Source organism: Populus trichocarpa, chromosome 3 (genome assembly GCF_000002775.5).
Source record: "Populus trichocarpa isolate Nisqually-1 chromosome 3, P.trichocarpa_v4.1, whole genome shotgun sequence".
NCBI lineage: Eukaryota > Viridiplantae > Streptophyta > Magnoliopsida > Malpighiales > Salicaceae > Populus > Populus trichocarpa.
Window position 1 is genome coordinate 9,774,721 of NC_037287.2, and position 20,531 is coordinate 9,795,251.

At 33.9% G+C, this 20,531-nt stretch overlaps 1 protein-coding gene across 5 annotated transcripts; it reads right to left on the reverse strand.

Moving 5' to 3' along the window:
- Nucleotides 1-424: 424 nt before the first annotated feature.
- LOC7483568 (uncharacterized) lies at nucleotides 425-4,239 on the reverse strand. 5 transcript variants are annotated; one of them, XM_024597958.2, is made up of 6 exons: nucleotides 3,713-4,239; nucleotides 3,210-3,303; nucleotides 3,010-3,077; nucleotides 2,612-2,680; nucleotides 1,367-1,606; nucleotides 425-966 (listed from the first exon to the last, which is right to left on the reverse strand). In XM_024597958.2, the coding sequence occupies exons 1-6, from the start codon at nucleotides 3,824-3,826 to the stop codon at nucleotides 814-816; spliced, it is 738 nt and encodes a 245-aa protein (XP_024453726.2). In that variant the 5' UTR covers nucleotides 3,827-4,239; the 3' UTR covers nucleotides 425-813. The 5 variants fall into 5 exon arrangements, with proteins under 5 accessions (XP_024453726.2, XP_024453727.2, XP_002304242.3 ...); XM_024597959.2 differs by having other exon boundaries at nucleotides 2,612-2,668; nucleotides 3,713-4,235; XM_002304206.4 differs by having other exon boundaries at nucleotides 425-970; nucleotides 2,612-2,668; nucleotides 3,713-4,234.
- Nucleotides 4,240-20,531: the final 16,292 nt, after the last annotated feature.

Genomic DNA, 20,531 nt, shown 5'->3' on the forward strand with positions numbered 1-20,531 from the left:
GGAGTGTGGAAACTGTGGAAAAAAGACGACCAGTTTTTGGCCAACGCATGATCCAATCAACCTTCAGCAACTTGCTTGGAAGTCGAGGCCCAGTGTTAGTTGCCTTCATCAAAGCAAAAAGGTTAATCAGGATTGTATTGGGACTGGTGGGCCAATCACTCTATAATGCTCTCGTCCATCGTGCTTGGAAACACAAGATAGTAGGGTCCTATACCCCAGTGTTGTAGGGCCAACGTGTCCAAAAATGGAAGTCCCATTGAACAACAATTTTGCTATTATAGCATCCTCGTCAGTGGATCCAGCGTTTGTTTACAAATATGGAGCATGCACAGAGAATTTCATCGTGTTCCCTCCTGTGGTGCCTAGTCAAGCAATCCTTGTGTGCACCATTCCAATCTCCAGCCAAGTATGATCATGCCATTCATTGTGTTAGGGCCAACATGAGAATTTAATTACTTGGTAAGCAAAGGTATGAACACATCAAAAAGAAGAGGGAGCAATAAAACTGAAAACAACTGAAAACAGAGGTACATTGCCACCAAGCATATAGCAAGACAGCATGATCACAGACAGTTTCATTATGACCGTTGCCATTCTCCAAAAACCAAACTAATTAGTTCGTGTTTGGTTTAATCGCCTGCGACAATGATGTCGTTTGCTTCTACCAAACCCTTCGAGGTGAATAAATCTTTCCCAATTAGTTCGATTTGTCTGGTAAATGCACCTTCATCTCTGAGACAGCCAAGTCAACAGGCGTGAGGTGACCAGAATCTTGAAGGTTGGAGAGCATCAACCATTTGATTGCAGCATGATTCATGAAGCAGATATACCGTAGTCATGGGAGGAGACATTATAGCCCGAAGAAACTCTTTGTTTCTTGTCTTGCCTTCGTCTGCCGCTGGCTCCTCCTTGAATTCCTCCTCTTACTCCCACCTTCACCTTCTTGAAAGGTTGCTGCTGTTCCACCTGTCTTCATAACACAAAACAGAAGTAATGCATCAACAAGGAGATCAAAGACAATAAAATTTATGTAAATGGCATATCGATAAGGTTTAAAGATTAACATCTCGAAATCTTGCCACAAACACCAAGTTAACTGGGGGGCATTGTAATACTAATTCAATTTAAATATCTTGAATTCTCCAAGCTACTAAATAGTGGGATTTCTGCTTATATCATCAACCCTGTCAAAATTAATTAAGCCTTGTTTTCAAGGATGTTTTTGGGATATGATTGTTATACTGGATTTGATAGAGGCTTCCCCTAAGTCCACTATCCCACAGCCTGGTTATAACTGGACAGCAAAACAATATAATAGAGATGGCAATCACTTAACATTGTATACAAGAGATCGTAGACTACTTACCCCTAAACAGAATTTCTCAAAGTGAGAGTTGAAGCTAGAAGAATCATCCACTTTAGTCTTCCCCAAGTTCATATCAGCAGAAACACGTTTGTTATTTGAGTTGGAACTTTCGCTGTAGGATACATAAGAAGGAGGACATGAAGGAGCAGCCTGACTGTCAATCCCAAACGAATGCAGATCCTCTTGGAACATCTCGTCAAATAATTCTTGCAGTTCCTCTAGGCTCTCCTCCATGTTTTCCTGATAATTCACATTACAGCTGCTATCAATATATATATATATATAGGGTCATTTCATCAAAAAAATACAAAGTCAAAACTTTAACGCCTAGAGTCGCTGTCATCAAGGTTTTCAGCGCAACCACTTGTGAAAACCTTCACAAAGGCCATTTGCGCTGATTAACTCAAATTGAAAGCATTCTAGCATAAAAGCAAAATGCAAATTTATTCAATCCTAGTTATCTTTAAATGTCTCATTTTCTAGATATCAGACTGCAGGTTTGGATTTAGAACAAACTTTCAACTTTTTTTCAAAAAGCTAGAAAACTTGTCTAACATAAAAGATCAGGAATACTAACAAATCAAATTATAATGCCTGTGACTAGGACAACACTGCATCGTATTCGATAGTATTTAACTGAAAATGAAGCACACAAATCATCCCAACGTACACCAAACAACTGCAGTAATTCTGCAAAGCCAGTTACATCTTACCACACAAGAATTAACATCACATTTACTATGATGCTAGGACACATGTAGCCCACAGGCAGGAATAATCTCGCCTATTTTGCTCTGGGTCTACCAAACTTGTTCATCAGGCTCATTAGCCAGCACCTTCCTTCAGGTCTCAGCCCATTGAACTGAACGGTCATTGATGGGGTCAATAACGTTATTCATGGGATATGATTCAAAGCAAGTTTTTGGATGTAGAACAAGTCAAAGGTTTAAGCTTTAAACTTTTGATAGAAGTAAGATTTTAACTTAATATTATGATAGTTTTTAGCTAAAAAGACAATTTAAAAATAACTTAAATCAATTTACTAAAACTATATAAAACAGATAAGACCTCAATTACGATTAGGATCCACATGCACCAAATAAACAAGTGGGCAACGTTGCGATTGTTTGAAATATATTCAGCATTTTCGTACTAATTGGACTCTTGACCTTTTGACAGGCACATTTGAATTGTCAAACATGAAAAAGAAAGAAATTAAGAAAGATGGAACAAAAGGAGACATACGCTAGGCTTCGTTTGGCTCATCATGACAGCCATTTCATTCAGAAAATCACCCATTCCCTGCACACAACCCTAATTCAACATCATATTTGAATCAAACAAGAGAAATAAACAATAAATCTCTTAGAGATATTTCACCACATGCTCAAATTAGCAACTTGCAATTATCAGCAAAGCAATATAAAATTCGTCAAAAGCTGTAAGAGATTTTTTTTTGTTTTTCCATGGAACCCGAATTGGGTGGGAGGGCCCGCCAGCATTAAAATATACCAGTGGAGATACCATGTTTAACATGTTTTCTCAATGAATAGATTACACAAGAATTAAATTAAAATAAGCACATATGTATATATATATGAACAGGAGAGAATCATAAAAAGAAATCCAAAAAGGAAGCATACATTTTCGTCGTCATCACTGTCATCAACACCAACGTCGTAAAGAAACCTCTTGTTGGTGTCAGAAAGAACTGTTACACAAAGGTTATATATCATTATAAAAAAAAAAAAAAATTCCCTTCCTTTTCTTATAATTGCAATTTGGCAATTTGACGACCAACTTTTTTTTAAAAAAATATAGATAAATGGTTTGAGTAAATTACCAGAATAGGCCTGTTGAATTGCCTGAAACTTCTTTTTGGCTTCTTCAACGAACTCAGAATTTCCTGAAGCTGAACATCGATCTGGATGCCATCTCTGTCCCAAACAAAAACACACCTTTTTCTTATTTTCCTGGAAAATATTTCTACTCTCCTAGAAAAACCAGCTCCAGGAAAGAAGTAAAAATTGTTGAACCAACTATCTCCTGGAGAAGAGAATTAATCGGTCCCTTTTGAAAATAAAAGGCAAGAGTCTAGAATAACTTTGAATTTGTTTGTTTCACACCAGAAAGATTAAAACTTGGTGACCCATTTGTTTAAATATGAGAAACGAAAAACGGAATGGTCAGATTCCTGCATGGCAAGAACCCAGCCAGGAATTGATTCCATTGTCCTGATAACCCAACAACAGAACACAAGAATAAAAAGATTGATCATGATCAGCTTGTTTTGCAGTTATGTAGAAGATCCATTAAAAGAGAAGAGGTTTGTGGTTAAGGTCTAACCAGTGCAAGTTTCTTATAAGCACTCCTGAGCTCTGTATCAGTGCATTCCTTATTCAACCCCAAGACTTGATATAAGTCATTGCTTTTCCATTTATCTTCTCCTCCGTTTGCCATTGTTGAGAAAACGCAACAAAAACAAAACGCTTAAGAATCCCACAAACAGAACAACCTTAAAACCACACACAAGCACCACCAACCGAAAACCGAGACCACCCCACGATTCTTTCTTGTCGACAAATTGACGAAACCAAACAAAACCAAAAGGCTGAATCTCAAAGAAGAAAAAAGAAAGAAAGAGGCCGAAAAACCTTAGGTATATGTTAAGTTATAATTGTGTATGAACAAAAACACGGAACCTTAGCATTGATTTCCGTGAAGGCAAGGATTAATCGAATTTGGAAAGCAGAAAATAAAAAATAAAAAATAGAAGCATCCCCCACCCTCTCCCAAGTCCTTTCCCTGCTAAGGTTCAAGGAAGAACCCTCCAGAAACCAGCTATTTATATATTAATTACCACTTGGGCCTCTCTTTTTTAATGTAATAAAGTTAAATGTTTCTAATGTGTTTAAGAAAGAATTGATGTATAATGTGCTGTGGTGTGAGATAAGGTTTGGGCAGATCGACGGTGCAGATTCAATAAGAGTGGTAGATATTTGTTTGTCCAGAAGCTTCTGCTCTTACTGTGATTGGCCCCTTTTGACGGCACATTTCTTACAAATGGTCCCACAAAACTCAACTGTTATCTTAAGACTTTCGAGGTCTTGTATTTTGTATTTTTTTAATAGCGTGATTGGCAGTGTGGTTGTGAGTGCTTTTCAAATAGCTTTTCGTGCTGAAATACATGTTAATGATGTTTTTTCATTTTTTAAAAATTATTTTTGACATCAGCACATCAAAACGATCCAAAAAATACAAACCGCACTCAATTTTAGCAAAAAAAAAAATTCAAAATTTGATGAAACGCAGTTACAAAAGCAATGTCAAACGGTGCCTTAAGTTTTTTTATTTTTAAATATATTAAAAAAATATTTTTAATATTATTATATTAAAATAATTTAAAAATAAAAAAATTAATTTAAAACTAAAAAGTATAATTAAACCGCACATATAAACGGTTTCTTCACTCTACCTCTTAAGTAACTTTATTTTTTATGTACTTGAGCGTTTAGTTCAGTGGTCAACAGGTGAGGCTTGTCTTGACCCCGTCCCGAGTTCGACCCTCCATGTGCATGTCTGTTACCCTCATGGTGCCTTACCTGTCTACTGGGCTTGTAGGATGTTCGGTAGACCCGGGAAATAGTCGTGATGCGCGCAAGCTGACCCGGACACCTCGGGTTATAAAAAAAAATAATAATAACTTTATTTTTTCTAGTCCAAATATAGAAAAAGTGTTTTTTTTTCAAAGTACATTTAAATTTTTAAAAATATTAAATTTAATATATTTTCTGATTTTTTTTTTATGATTGATTTACATATTAAGAATATTTGAAAATTTATTTTAAACACATTGAAAAAGCATTAAGTGAGAGAAAAATAATCCACGAAGGAAAGGCAACCCCCCCGGCTTTTTTCTTCCATTCTCTTGCTTTTATTTTATAGACAAGCGCTGACCAATAAAAGAAATATAACATGTTAGTGTTTTTTATAAAATTGACAACGGATATAGTTTGGCATCTCCATGGAGACAAAAATATAAATAAAAATATTTTTTATTTGATTTAAAAATAAGGTATACAAATAGGTTTAGTCTAATATATATATATATGTTCAAACTTCAAGATATGACAGAAGATTATTTGTGTCGTACCCTAATGAGAGCGCGGCATCACGACGATCCTTCTCGGAATGGGGATTGATATCGGGGTCTTTGTTTTGTGAAAAAAAGAGTCGCCACCTAGTATTATGGTCACTAGAAAACCTAACTAGTCTTTCAGAGATTCTAAGGTAAGGGACTGGTTGCGTAAATGGAAGGTTTTAGCACCCCTAGTACGCCCTACCTAAGGTAAGCTGCTTGGTGTTTGGTTTGCCTATAATTGCTATGGGGTTGATGTTCTCTAATCCCATCAGTTCCCTAGGATAAGTCTGCTATTATGCACGGACTTGGGTTCAAAGTTTAAGAGAAAGAACCGTTAGCCACATGGATCATACCTTTAGATATGTCTATAGAGTGCCAAAGAGAAACGGTGTAGGTCTCTTGAAGTCTATGTTTGATTTGAAATAAATTTAGAATTTATGAATTTAGAGACAGCCAAGATAGATATCTAAGGAGATTCAATATGCTTAAGAGCTCATTTTTCCCTTAGTATTTCAAGTGTTCGCGACTCGTAAATCGCAAGGAAGAGAAACAAAAAAAAAACCAAGTTAGAAATCTAAGGAAATTCAAGGTGCTTTAGAAACCCATTTTTGCCTTAGTATTTCATATTTTCATGACTCATAAACTGTGGAATCAAAATTTGAAATGTCCCTAATTATAATTGAGGCTTCTTTCAAGAATGTGTAATTAAATTGTTCTAAATAAAATTTTAGGCATAAATCTGCCCTTATGTTAAAAATAAACAAGTTGTATTCTTATTAACAATATTTTGGACATTTATCTTTCATAGGTTTATTTGCCGTTATATTATTAAGGGATAATGACTTGTTATTCCTAGAAATTTTTTTGATATTTACCACTCGGGGTTTCTTTATCCAAATATTAATAGTGAATAATAACGAATTATTCCCAATAATATTTTGAATATTAACCCCTTCGGGGTTTCTTTATCCAAACATTTGTAGTGAATAATAACAAATTATTCCTAATAATATTTTGGATATTCACTACAAATTATTCCTAATAATATTTTGGATATTAATCCATTTGGAATTTATTTATCCAAACATTACTAATGAATAATAACAAATTATTCCTAATAATATTTTGGATATTTACCCCTTTGGGATTTCTTTATCCAAACATTAATAGTGAATAAAAACGAATTCCCAAAAATAAAATTTTTATATTTTTAAAATATTGGCCAACACCCTTTGGAATTTACAAACATGTTGTAAAATCCAAGATGCAAGAAAATAATTTTTTTTATGTTTAAGAAATCCATGCTAAAACACATTTTTTGAAACCTCGAATATTTTTTTTTGAAAAAAACAAAGAAATTCAAAATATGTTAGGGTATTGGCCGTATGCAACACACAAAAACATTTTTTAGATTTTGATTAAAAACACTATTTATCACAACTATTACATGCAAACATCACAGTTGAAGCTAGCAAAATATCACAAGAATAAGTTCGTCACATGGGGGACCAAAGTCCTGATTGAACTCAAAACAACGGTTAATCGCAACAATTAAACACAAGCATCACAGTTAAGGTTATTAAACCATCACAAGAATAAACTTGTCACGTGGGGGCCAAAGTTCTGAAAGTAATATTTTAAACTCAAAATCCTACGCCAGTGTTGGTGCCACCACGACCCATCCTCTGTTATTCTAAATTTTGAACACTGCCCTGCTCGTGAAAGGAAAGAAACTTGAGGGGCATACTTTTATCCTATGTATTAGAAAACCAATGGCCAGCTATCTTGTTTTAAAAACAGGGAACGTGATCTGAGAGTCTAAAGAAAAACAACCCCTCCTGAAAAGGAAACTTCCCTCATGCCCTTTTTACTTTCTCCTCCCAAAACTTCCCTCACGTTATATACTTTCTTCACTAGCCAAAAGCTTTGTTTAAAAAAACAAAAACTTCTCCTCCTGTGACAGTCTGCAGCTCCTGCTTGCAGCAAAAAAAATGGAAGTAAGGTAGGATAGAGTGAAGTACCCTTCCTCTCAGTTTTCCTTTTCTCTTCTATTTTTCGTTGTTTCCTCCCTTTGTCTCTTTTGTCTGTTTTTTTCTGTGTTTACTCTATTCGTCACCCTTACTCTCTTTGTTTTCTCCTTTTCCCCTTCCGCATAAAAAAAAAAACTGCACTTGCAAACCCCTATATATCATTCCTATGCAATGTTTCATGGAAGGGAGACACTCGAGCAAAGAAGTAATCAAAACCTTTAAAACTCAGTCTCTCACAACAACAGGTCAAGATAAAAAACGCAGCTTTAACGTAAACAAATGATCCAAACTAAAAATCATGGAAGTAACAGTGGGCAAGCACAAACCTTTTGTTTAAACAAAAAAACTGAACATCTAGAGCAGAAGCAAGAAACAGGTTTTGGAAAACAAAAAGAACCACACGAAAGATGCCAAGCTTAAATATAGCAAAGAAGAAAAAGACTAGAAACCATACCTGCGGATGCTGCTGGTTCGAATGTAGAAGATGAGGTGCAGACAGGGGTGAAAACCTTTGCTTTTCTGCCTTGGAAAACAAAAGAAAGCCTTCCTCTTTTTGCTGTTAAGAGTTTCTAGAAAACCCGTAGGTTTGGTGAACTCTTTTTGACAATGTAGGATAGACTGGAGATGATTTTCCCTTTCGTTAACTTTGTTTTTTTTATGCCAGCTCTCTCTGTTATTTACCCTTCTCTCCGCCTACTCTCCTCTTTTTTTTCTTTTTTCACATATACCTAACAGCTTGCTTATATAGCCAAGCAAAAAACTGGAGACCTCTCACATGCACCCTCATCCCAGCCGTCTCTATTAAGGATAAAATCTCAGCCCTTAGATGGTGTGAGGCTCATTTTCATGTCCTCTTCCACAGCTGGCATAGAGGAGACGCAAAAATGTTCCCCTTGGACTGGAGCTTTTGCATTGCAGCTGCACATTTGGCGTGAAAAGGGGGGCTGTCCTGTGTACCAGGTTGCAGGATGCAAGGACAAAGGATTTCAAAAAAACAGCAGCAAAAGGTTGCAGAGGAGGGAAGGGAATGTAGACGGGGTACAGTACCATGCTAATTATATTTCCAGGATGGGGCTATTCTCATACGGCACCGTCTAGCTAAAAAAGTGAATTAATGTAAAAAGACAGAGACGATGTCGTTTAGAAAGGCAGCAGAAATGTAACTCATCGTGGCAGCCTTTCTGTCATTTTCTAATCCTATCCCTGTTTTTCTATTTCTTCCAAAACCCAGCCAAGTTTCTTCCAATTTTTATCTGTAATTAACTCCTTTATTTTAGTTTTTTCAATTCAGTCCTGCAAACTTAGGGGGCAAAATCCTTCTTGCGGCAGAACTTTTGCGGCAGAATTTTCACTTCCTCATTAGATATTCAAACGTGAATATCTTGAACTTCTGATATCAAAATCAAGCGATTCAAAAACCAAAATTCATCTATGCGTGTAGGACTACAACTTTCATAAAGGATTCAAGGTGAGATAAAATTATTTTGAAGAACAGAATCTGGCAGCAATCTGGTTGGTAAAAAGGGGTCTCCTGATCTGATTCAAAAATTGACAAATGTCGAGCATCCCGATATGACTGAGAGTATAACCTAAGAATAAAGACCAGCATAATCATGATGGAAGCAGAGCCTTTAGTGCAAAATTCGGGTCAGAATCCTGCTTGCGGCAGAATTCTCTATTTTCACGTTGAGATATTCAAACGGGGATATCTTGAGCTTCTGATATCGAAATCAAGCGATTCAAAAACCAAAATTCATCTATGTGTATAGGAATACAACTTTCATGAAGGATTAAGAATGAGATAAATTCATTTTAAAGTACAGAAACTGGCTGTAACCTGGTTGGTAAAAAATGATCTCCTAATCTAATTCAGGAAACTGAAGATGCCAAGCATCCTACTTTAACTGAGAGTCTGCCATAAGAATAGTGAGCCCTAGGACCCAATAAAGGTGTAGTTAAATTCTTTAACATGTCATGAGTGACAGAATATAGCCGGGATGGTCGGATATTGCACGAAACCAGATCAGAATCAAAGCCTAAGTTGGAACAAAAAATTGCGACAACAGCAGAACCAGTTTTTTTTAGTGCAACTTCTGAGGGATTTATCCAAGCTTAGAGATCAGATAACAAAGGAACGAATTTAGAATTTTAAAGACTCCTAATTAGCCTAAGAATCCTGACAATTTTGGCATCAAAGGGGAAGGATAAGGAGAGCAGATGCCAGCTGAAACATGGTCCAAAAAACATTTCCTTCTCCTTTGTTTTTTTGTCAATCTCCCAACAACCTTGAACTAAACTCCTGCCTTCAATTTCAAGGGGATATACACCATCTCCATTAGCACGTATGGCTCAAAACAATGAGTAACAACAATTTGTTTTCTTTGGTTGATGATTATGTGATATTGGTGTTGGAAGGTTTTTCTGGAGCTATACAGGATTATTGGCTTTAAGCTGAGCAGATAACAAAGAAACGAATTTAGAATTTTAAAGACTCTTAATTAGCCTAAGAATCCTGACAATTTTGGCATCAAAGGGGAAGGATAAGGAGAGCAGATGCCAGCTGAAACATGGTCCAAAAAACATTTCCTTCTCCTTTGTTTTTTTGTCAATCTCCCAACAACCTTGAACTAAACTCCTGCCTTCAATTTCAAGGGGATATACACCATCTCCATTAGCACGTATGGCTCAAAAAAATGAGTAACAACAATTTGTTTTCTTTGGTTGATGATTATGTGATATTGGTGTTGGAAGGTTTTTCTGGAGCTATACAGGATTATTGGCTTTAAGCTGAGCAGATAACAAAGAAACGAATTTAGAATTTTAAAGACTCTTAATTAGCCTAAGAATCCTGACAATTTTGGCATCAAAGGGGAAGGATAAGGAGAGCAGATGCCAGCTGAAACATGGTCCAAAAAACATTTCCTTCTCCTTTGTTTTTTTGTCAATCTCCCAACAACCTTGAACTAAACTCCTGCCTTCAATTTCAAGGGGATATACACCATCTCCATTAGCACGTATGGCTCAAAAAAATGAGTAACAACAATTTGTTTTCTTTGGTTGATGATTATGTGATATTGGTGTTGGAAGGTTTTTCTGGAGCTATACAGGATTATTGGCTTTAAGCTGAGCAGGCCAGATGAACAAATCTCAGTCTTTTGATTACTCTGATGTGGATCAGATGCATGAGGTTTGAGTATATGATGCCAAGAAATCCTATCACAGAAGCTTATTGGAGGGATCTGTTGGATCTAGATTGAAAAAAATTAAAAAAAATTAAATACCTGGAGATTTACAGTTACAATTGATGTTATTGTAATTTGTATTCATTTTGAAACAATAAAAGGAAAGCAAGAATAAAATGAAAAGAGATGGCATTTATAACTAGGTAAAGAAAGAAAGAGAGAACCCAACAAGAGCGAAGGAGATAAATGAAGGGAAAGACTGGGGTCCAACCCGACAGGAGGGAACTCCAAATCTTAGCTTGCCCTTGAGTTTTACTTACCAAATTGTCCTTATTCTTCTATAGAAACTCTTTGTTGAAATTTTATTTTTTCTCAATTAAAAGAAATTTGCCAAGAAATAACCCTTTATAGGAGAAATTATAGAGGATCCCTTTTAAAATCAAACAATTCCATCGAATTGAGTATGATTATATGTGTGATAGCATTTTCTATACCGGGAATATCAATGAGCCTGATTATTAAAATTGCTCAAGATATCCTTTTTTAGCTTCTAGAATCTATTTTCTTAGTTCAATATCCCTCTTGCTAACTAGAATAAAAGAATTAGTAGATCTGTTCTGCCCAAAATGGAAATGGGCTAGGGTTATGAACTTATAATCTATAATCGAGTTGATTCCATGATTATAAGTTCATTTCATACCGGACTAGACCAAAATAGGCTTATATACATTCTCATTATGAGACAAGGTCATTCGAGCGTATTTAAATAAAGACTATGTTTACGTATGGATCGCCCATTCACTACATTCCATTTAGGATTAGGAATAGGCGTAATCGGACTTGTTTTTTACATATATCTCTCTCCTTATTTGGGTCAGAAAATACAAGATGACAAGATGTTAAAAAAAATGTCCCTAATTCATGATGTGTTGCATAAGTTGTTAAAAAAAAATGTTGTTTATATATGCACAATCTTGATGCATTTCATGCATGTATTTTTAGAGGACAAGATGAATGATCATAATAATAATAATAAAAGGGTAATTTTCTTTAAATAATGAAACTTTTAGTATCATACAATAAACAAGTAGGTGTTCTTGTTTTGAGTAATACTCCACAAGATCCTAAATACACATCATATTGAATTCAAAAGGAAATTTTGAATGTCTTCCTTAGAAATGCACAATCTTCAATTTGTTGTGAGATTGGTGACATAACACTTTATTTGAAATTATTGATGAAGCTCGAGATGAATCCAAAAGACAACAAATGACCCTTGTTATTAAATTTGTTGATAGAAATGGATTTATACAAGAACATATTTTTTTAGATATGGTGCATGTCAAAGATAAAGTTGCTTTAACTCTTAAGGAAAATATTTTTTCTATTTTATCTCACCATAATCTTGATATTTGAAATATTAGAGGTCAAAGGTATCACATTGCTAGTAATATGTGTGGAAAGTGGAATGGTTTGCAAGCTTTATTCATTAAAGATTGTCTTTATGCATATTACGTGCATTACTTAGCCCATCAATTACCATTGGCTCTTATTGCTGCAGCTAGAAAAGTATTTCGTGTTCTTCTAATATGGATGCTTGTTCTTCTAATATGAGACGATCTTGCCATAATAAAAATTTAATAACAATTAAGCATCATTATTATAATGATAAATTTACGGTTATCATTGATCAACAACTACAAGAGCTAAATAATATATCTAGTGAGCAGACAACCGAGCTTTTTATGTGGAGCGCAACTTTGGATTCTAAAAATACCTACAAATTATTTAGTGTTGAAGATATATGTAGGTTCGTTGATAAGTTCTATCTTGAAAAGTTTTCTGACCAAAAGAAAATTCACTCGAGATTCCAGTTGCAACATTATGACATACCCAATCTTCTAGAGTTAAAGAATCTATCATTGATTGTTGATTTACGCCATAGATTGGTAGAAACTAGAAAATCAATAATTTATCCATTAATTGACAGATTGATTCGACTTATTTTGACTCTTTTTATTTTCCTATTTCAACAATAACTACTGAACGAGTTTTCTCAACAATAAAAATTGTTAAAACAAGATTTTGCAATCGAATAGAGGATAATTTTCTTGTAGATTATTTGTTTGTTTATATAGAAAAAAAAATCGCTAAAAGATTCACAATAGTCTTGATAATCAATGATTTCAATTTCATGAAAGAACGACGAACACAATTAAAATAAATATGTAAGAATCTTTTTATATTATTATTATTTTTTACTTTATTTTGAGAAATTTACCAAACATAAATAATGTTTCGTTTTAGTTAATATTTCTTATACGAAAACCAACAAAATTAAAGTGTTGAAAGCATTATAAAAATGAAATTAATTTCATAGTTTTAATTCAATTTGGTGTCGCTCTTAGCCTCTTACACTGAGCAAATATCGTTTTACATTTATACTAAATTATTTGAACAAAACTAAACCGTGCAGTCTTTTTTACATGGGACATTAAAAAAAAAAAAAAAGGTCTTCTTGCATTAAGATTTGGCCCCCTACAAAATGATTTTAGCTCCACACTGCTGAGGACTTTTTCTTGCCCAACACACACACACACACACACACACAGAGAGCAAAACTCTAACGAAACTGAGACATCACTTTAAAAGGAAGGGAAAGAAAGATGACCAGCAAAAGACATAGGGGTGTTCGATGGCTTTCTGTTTCTAGTCCACCCTATGCAGAGGTCCAAATTTCTCAAAGTCATTCGTGTATGGTTGTTTTTGCTGCTTGGTTTGTTTTTAGTGCTAGAGTCCACTACTAAAAAATAAAAAGCAAAAGCATTGAAATACTGCTTTTGCTATTGCAATTTTTGCCGTGGAGGATTGTACTCCATAGCAAATATAAAAATAGAAAAAAACATATTTTTTAGCACTGTACACAACACATTAAGCACTGCTTTTGCTATTGCAATTTTTGCCGTGTACACAACACATTAAGCACTGTTCGCCTCTTTTGTATCATTAATGTATTCTGATTTTTTGTTTTCAGGAAAAAATCTTTAATTTTGCTCCATTTTTTTAAAACATATTTTTATTCCTTAATTATTTGTCAAGAAAAAATCTAGAAGATAAGAGATCACAACAATAGCAAAGGGCATCCCATAAGCTGTTGCTATTCATAGGCAAACCATGTAAGTTTATAGCCCATTTAGACAGTAGTTTCATAATTTTTTTATTATTATTATTTTTAGATGATGTAATGTTAAAAATAAATTTTTAAAAAATATTATTTTAATTTATTTTCAAGCAAAAAACACTTTAAAAAATTATTGATACCATTATCTCAAATACTCTTATAATATTATACTTAGAACTTGCTCGAGAGTTGATAAATATTGCGTTTTAAAGTGATTTTCGCTTCAAAATATATTAAAATAATATATATTTTTTATTTTTTAAAATTTATTTTACACATCAATACATTAAAATAATTTTAAAATAATAAAAAGTTAATCTAAAGCAAAACTATTGGACCGCACTCTGACGTAAACCCTTAACCATCTTCTTTTTTCCGATGGAAATAATCGAATAAAAGTTGAAAAAGAAAAGGAGAAATAAATGCAGATAAGGACGGAGGCATCGTAGAAAGCCAAAGCCATCAACAAACCACTTGACTTTGAGCGAACAAAACATGGATGGAACTCTAGAAAGAGCACTGTTGGTGTTATTTGGCCTTGGTCGGCATTTGCAACCTGTGCACATCAAACTTGGAGTGAGAGAAAAGGAAGAAAATATATTATTTTTTAAGAAAAAATAAAATAAAAAACCGTGTTTGGAAACTATTTGTCCACGTCAGCCATCAATTTCCCGAACTAAAAAGTTGTGGGTCCAGATTCATTCTCCGTGGCCCACTTTCACTCACCCTGTGAACATGCAGGTAGCAACTAGCTAGCTAGAGGGTCCATCAAGCAACGAAAGCAATATAACGTCACCAGACACCAGCTTCTTCTTTATCTCAACTTTTTCATCGATCTTCACGAGAGCTGCAAGGAGCCAAGGAGGGTGTTTTTTTTGGCATATTTTATGGACTGCCCATTCATCCATGTTGACTGGATCGCCTCTTCTTATTTAGTGCTACTGCTGCTGGTAAATTCATGGAGCACAATCCTGCAACTTGCTGCTACAAGTAGTCAAGTGCTGGAGGCAATTTGATGCTTGTTTTTTGTTTGTTATTCAAGGTTCCTTGCCTTTCTTTAATAATCTTGCATTCAATGTACTGTTTTTCCATCTCTTGAAACGCCCCAGAGGCCACAAAAGGGCCCAACTTGCGCTCCACATTTCCAATTTTTAATAAGCAAAAGGAGCAACAGAACGAGAGCAAAGTAGAGAACTCACCAGCTGTGTTTCAATATTCTTTAAGAAAACGAAACAAAAATCTAGCTTTGCTCCATTGTAGGTGAAAGGACATTTGCATGACAATATTATCTAGTGTGTGGATTCCAATCAACTTTGTACGGTCGAGTGAAATATGCTGATAGGGTCCAATCATCCAGCTATAGCTGGGGTCCTGCAGAACACATTTTGTAACAAGATTTTGACTCGTATATAGCGAGGAAGGTAGAAAAATAATGGAGGAGGGAGGAGGGAGGAGGGAGGAGGGAGGAGGGCACGGGTGATATCCATAGCTAATGGGCAACTGGCAATATTTGATGGCTTCACTGTCCAATATTTGTGGTTGTAAACAAAGAGAAGGTTGATAAAGAAAGCTTTTGATTGGTTAACTGCACAGTTTTGAAAAGTACTCCCATCCCTTCTAACAAAAATCTCATAAATCATGCATCATATTTCATAAGCATACATCAAGAATCAACAGTCTTTCTGGGGTCTTCGGAGGAACTTTTATTTTTATATTTAGATGCTTTTTAAGATTGTATTTGAGTTTAAAAATATTAAATTGATACTATTTTTAGTGTTTTTTTTTTATGATTTTAATGTGTTGGTATGAAAAAATTTTATTTTAATATATTTTTAAATAAAAAACTATTTTGAAAAGCATCTTATATTACAATTCCAAACCATCTTTTAAGATCCTGAAAGTCATAATTTTCAGCCATGTCAATAATTATTCCTCACTCTATTCGAATCTAGTCAGTATTGATGTTTGTCAAGGATGGAGTCAGAAATTTTTCTTGCCCTGAGCTATTAAATAAATAAATATATTTTTTTAAGATTAATTATTAACTTATGTACAAGAATTTTTAAAATTAACAGTAAAATTTTAATTCAAATACACTATCTAAAATATTAAAAAATAAATTTGAAAGTACATAAAATTAAATTGAAAGTAAAAATAAACCCACTATTGAAGATACATCATTCGATGTTTTGTCGAATATAGTTCATCTATAATTGAATCTGAATTGATATTATAACAACCCCTCAACCGGAATAAAATAACAATCTCATGTCAACTGGAAAATAAAATAATTAATTTTTTTCCCTCTCTCAATTCCTCATTACTTCACTTGATTCTTCATTAGATTAGTGTTTTATAAGTTGGACTTTATAAGTTTATAAAGTTATTCTCTCACTTTTCTTATTTTTTTTCTCGGATTTTTTTTAATGTTTTTCCCTTACTTTGCTCTCACCTTTTTTTTTCTTTCTTTTTCTATTCTGTTTCTGCCCATTCGGCAACATATAAAAGGAAGGAAGAGCTTATTTGTTTTATTTTTTAATGGCAAATAACCATTTTACCCTTAATGAGTCGTTTTGCTTTTATTTTATAGTTCTTTTTTTTTATTAGCACTACCAAGCTCTATTATCCTAAAATTTTAACCAGATTTTATTTAATATATTTTAAGATCCCTCGTAAAATTTCAGCTCAATCTAATGATCGGATTGAAAATTACGTCCAATAACATAAAATTGGTCAAATTGTGATTTTTCATCAAATTTCTGAATTTCTTCAAAAATTCTAAAATTTTAACTCAACCTAAAGCATCATATTATAAGGTTCTACGTAAATTTTCAGAAGTTTTTGATAACTCAATCAAGAATTACAATTTTTTTTTTACATAAAACTAGTTAAAAAATCTTGATAAAATTTTGATCTGGAGTACAACCCACCCAAGCCTTTAACATGCTTCCGGTCATGGCTGTCTCTTTGGTGAAAATCTTACCTCTGCATTGGACTTGTACAATCCCAGATGCTATTTGCATTATTTATGTGGTTGATGCGCACCAAATAAAAACAGATACATGATCATACAAGCAATCTTTACTAGCTAAACATGATCTTGAACGGCAAAAGCAACTAGTAAGCATCAAAGAGCTTACACTCCAATTAACACCAAGAACAGGAACCCTCGTTGTAAAAGAGAGGAGCGAGACTGTTACTAAGCCTTTGCAATCATAACAAACATAACATGCTGTAAATGGTGCATAATGATGGGGCCAAAGGCTTGTTGAATCTGTCACTTGCTGATATGTCCTCATATCTTTCACATCATAATTATCTAGCAACGTGAATATTGGCATCAGACGATATTGTTTACGAAGATGACAAAATAACTAGATAGCCAAACAAGATATGAATTATGATAACACGCCCATCACTCCTTAATTCGTAAAGGGAGTGATTTAACGGGAAGAATAGTTTGCGCATGGAATGATAAAAGAGTTGGACTTTTCACAGGCCCACAGAAAACTGTCGTTGTATTACCACAGCTCTTTCGGCTGGTGCCCTAGCTAGACTCTTTGTCATGCAGCAGATGATTGATCATCGAAACAAGAAAATTGACGAGGCTAAATTCCATTGTTAATTTGGCATGCATGCAGAATAAACAGGGAGGAACTGCATTGTTGACAAAATAGTAACATTTTAAAAAAAAGATGGAAAAATGTTGCTATTTTTAGACCAAAACAAAATAATATGCTTTGAAACAGCCATTTTCCAAAATTCTCAAACTGTTGACAACAAGTCACTGTGTCCTAATGGCTTTTATCCAATCAAGTTCAACTTTGAAATCACCTGGTCCAGATGAAGCACCATTCATGGATCCCACCTTCTGCATTGACAGATATAGACAAGCCCAGAATACGAGATTGATTCATTTCCATCTGTGCATCTATAGCGTTTCCTCTCCATGTTGGCAAATATCGAGCGATAGGTATCTGGAAATATCACGAAAATAAAGTGCAAACCAGAATGCTGAAGTATTTACTCCGCATGAACCTCTACATGTGCACAAGCAACATGCTCTTGTGTGTATAGATAGCATAATAGTAGCACTGAGTTCTTGATTTACAAGTAGAGAAACCGAGATAAAGCAAATTGAGCAAGTTTACAATATTCTTCTGATGGGATTCCGTCATGTCCAAGAGAATTAATTAATCTATTTGACATAATCAGAGAGATCACTAGACGCTAGGCCACCAACCGATAATTTCTTTGAGCACAAGAATGGCAACTCCATCATTACAAGTTGCAATTGTATCTTATGCGTCTAGATCAATGAAACCATCAAGGTATAAATGTTGTACATAGTGTCTAATGTGATCTTAAGAGAACAAAAGGATATCGGGAAGGATGCAGATGAAGATACCACACAAGTTAATTTGTTCCATTTTTAATTTGAAGCATTACGACAGTCCAGATGTTAGAGAACTACAATTGAGTGTTCATTTGGGGGGGGGGGGGGACACCTCTGTTACTCAAAAAAGTGCTCATCACAACAAAAGGAAACTACAATAACAGAGAGTATCAGTTCTCATTTAGTATGTGTACATGGTATACAGCCAATAACAAAAAAAAAGTCAACTGCATAAGATAGCCAACCACAAGAAAAACCAAGTTATCATAACAAGAAGCTTCATGATCTAATAGAGTAACTCTGAACTGATCTGTTGTTATAAATCAAATATGTGATGTGTAAGGCAATGCAATGATCACAGTGGGAAGAAATCTGAAAGCAGCAATCTCCTTTGAAGTAGAGTTAACAAGAGATTTAAAACTCACACAGAGTATGATCTTTCTCAAGAAAAGAAACAGCAGTAAACAACATTCAGAATGGAGGGAGGCAATCCTAAGTTAAAGAGCTTTAGTCTATTTGTGATTGGTGACCTGCACATATATAATCGTAATTAATTCTGCCCCTACAGGCAATCTGGTACATCAAACAACTAAAAATACTTCCCACTTGATTATCCTTGCAATTAAAAGAACAAAAGAAAAAGGAAAGGAAAAGGTGGATCAAAATCTGAACCAAAAAAATGCGAAGTTCGACAGAGAAACATAGATGTTTCTATTTATGACATCCTCGCAAGTTGCATCAATATAAATTACATCAACAATTGCCCGCCAAAGCTAATTTGGAAGATGAAGTGATTCCCTTATAGCTGTAAGATAAGAACCATCACTGGACATGAAAATCAACAGAAATGCGAAAAGAGTACTTTTGGGTCCATCAGGAATAAAGACAATGAAGGGGTACACTTGTTAAAAACATTTGACGCATGAATCCCAGCTCTAGAAGAGGATGAACCTTGTATGTGATGTTGCAAAGGGCTGGGAATTCTGAATCTAAATTTCTTTGTCAGTAATTTATTTAAGTATTTAGAAGCGCGTTATTTGAGCGATTATAGTTGTTTTTTAAAATATTTTTTATTTATAAATATATTAATATATTAAAATGATTAAAAAATATTAAAAAAAATTATTAATTTAAAAATAAAATAAAATTTTTTAAAAATACTTTTCAAACTCTAAAGAAAACAGGCATTGCGTTTGTAGATTTTCACCCTCTGTTCTGTTGCAATATTAAATAAATTCCAAAGTAATAAGCAGATGAATAAGCCCTGCAGATGAGCTGGCAAGCCTCAGAGTCCATCACTTTCACGAAAATCGTAATGTAACATGTAATGCAATAACAGGTAGAGGCCGATACCCTTTTGGTCCATTTCCCTCATCCATGATCTCAATTGAGTTTCTCGTTTAAGCCCAAACCTATGTATGATTTCATCGGTGGTAAAGGTTTACTTGGTTTTTTTTGTTTTTTTTTTTAATTTTATATTTTTTCAATTTTTTTTAATATTTATTTAATATAAAGTTGGGGTCTATTTTTTTTTCTTTCTATTAAATTTCTCATTAATTTTAAAATGATACTGATTATTTCACCTTTTAATATTAAATTGTGTTTTATTTAATTTGTTTTTGATAGGATTATTCTAATATTACAACCGTATCATATATTTTGCATAATGATCTGAGTGAACTCGGGTTAGTTTTTTTTATATTTTTTTTGGATTATATTCTTTTCTTCAATATTTTATTTGTTAGGAATTGAGCTTCAAATTATTTTTTATTTTATTTTCTATGAGGTTATCGCATTCTTATTTATTTTTTTCTTCATTACTAGATAAAATCATTTAACATTTGATTTTTCAAAAAAATAATTTTTTATTTTAATTCCATCCTTAAACATTTAGTTGATTGAGAATTGGTCTTCATGCTTTTTTTCTTATATTGGGTTACCCGAATCTTATACCCATTATCATGGCATTGTATTGTTTGGTAATTGAATTTCATGATTTTATTTTAATTTGCTTCTAAAAAGGTTATCTCGGTGTCATATCCAAGTCTCATATTTGATGTCCTAACCTGGATCGGTTTAGGTCATGTTTTTTTACCCTGTTTTTGTTGTCAGTTTTTTTCTCGCTTTATTTACCGTTGTTGTATTTTTTATTCATGTAATGAAATTAATCGAGCATATTAAACTCAATTGAGTCAATTAACCGAGTCTAAGATTTTTCTTTTGTTTTTTCAGAAT

What these genes read in the sequence shown, in the direction of transcription:
- LOC7483568 (XM_024597958.2), bottom strand. Translation starts at nt 3,826, where the DNA reads ATGGCAAACGGAGGAGAAGATAAATGGAAAAGCAATGACTTATATCAA. An exon ending in AATTCAACAGGCCTATTCTG is followed by an intron (nt 3,078 to 3,209) that starts GTAATTTACTCA and finishes TTTGTGTAACAG; the next exon opens with TTCTTTCTGACACCAACAAG. An exon ending in TGAGCCAAACGAAGCCTAGC is followed by an intron (nt 1,607 to 2,611) that starts GTATGTCTCCTT and finishes GTGAATTATCAG; the next exon opens with GAAAACATGGAGGAGAGCCT.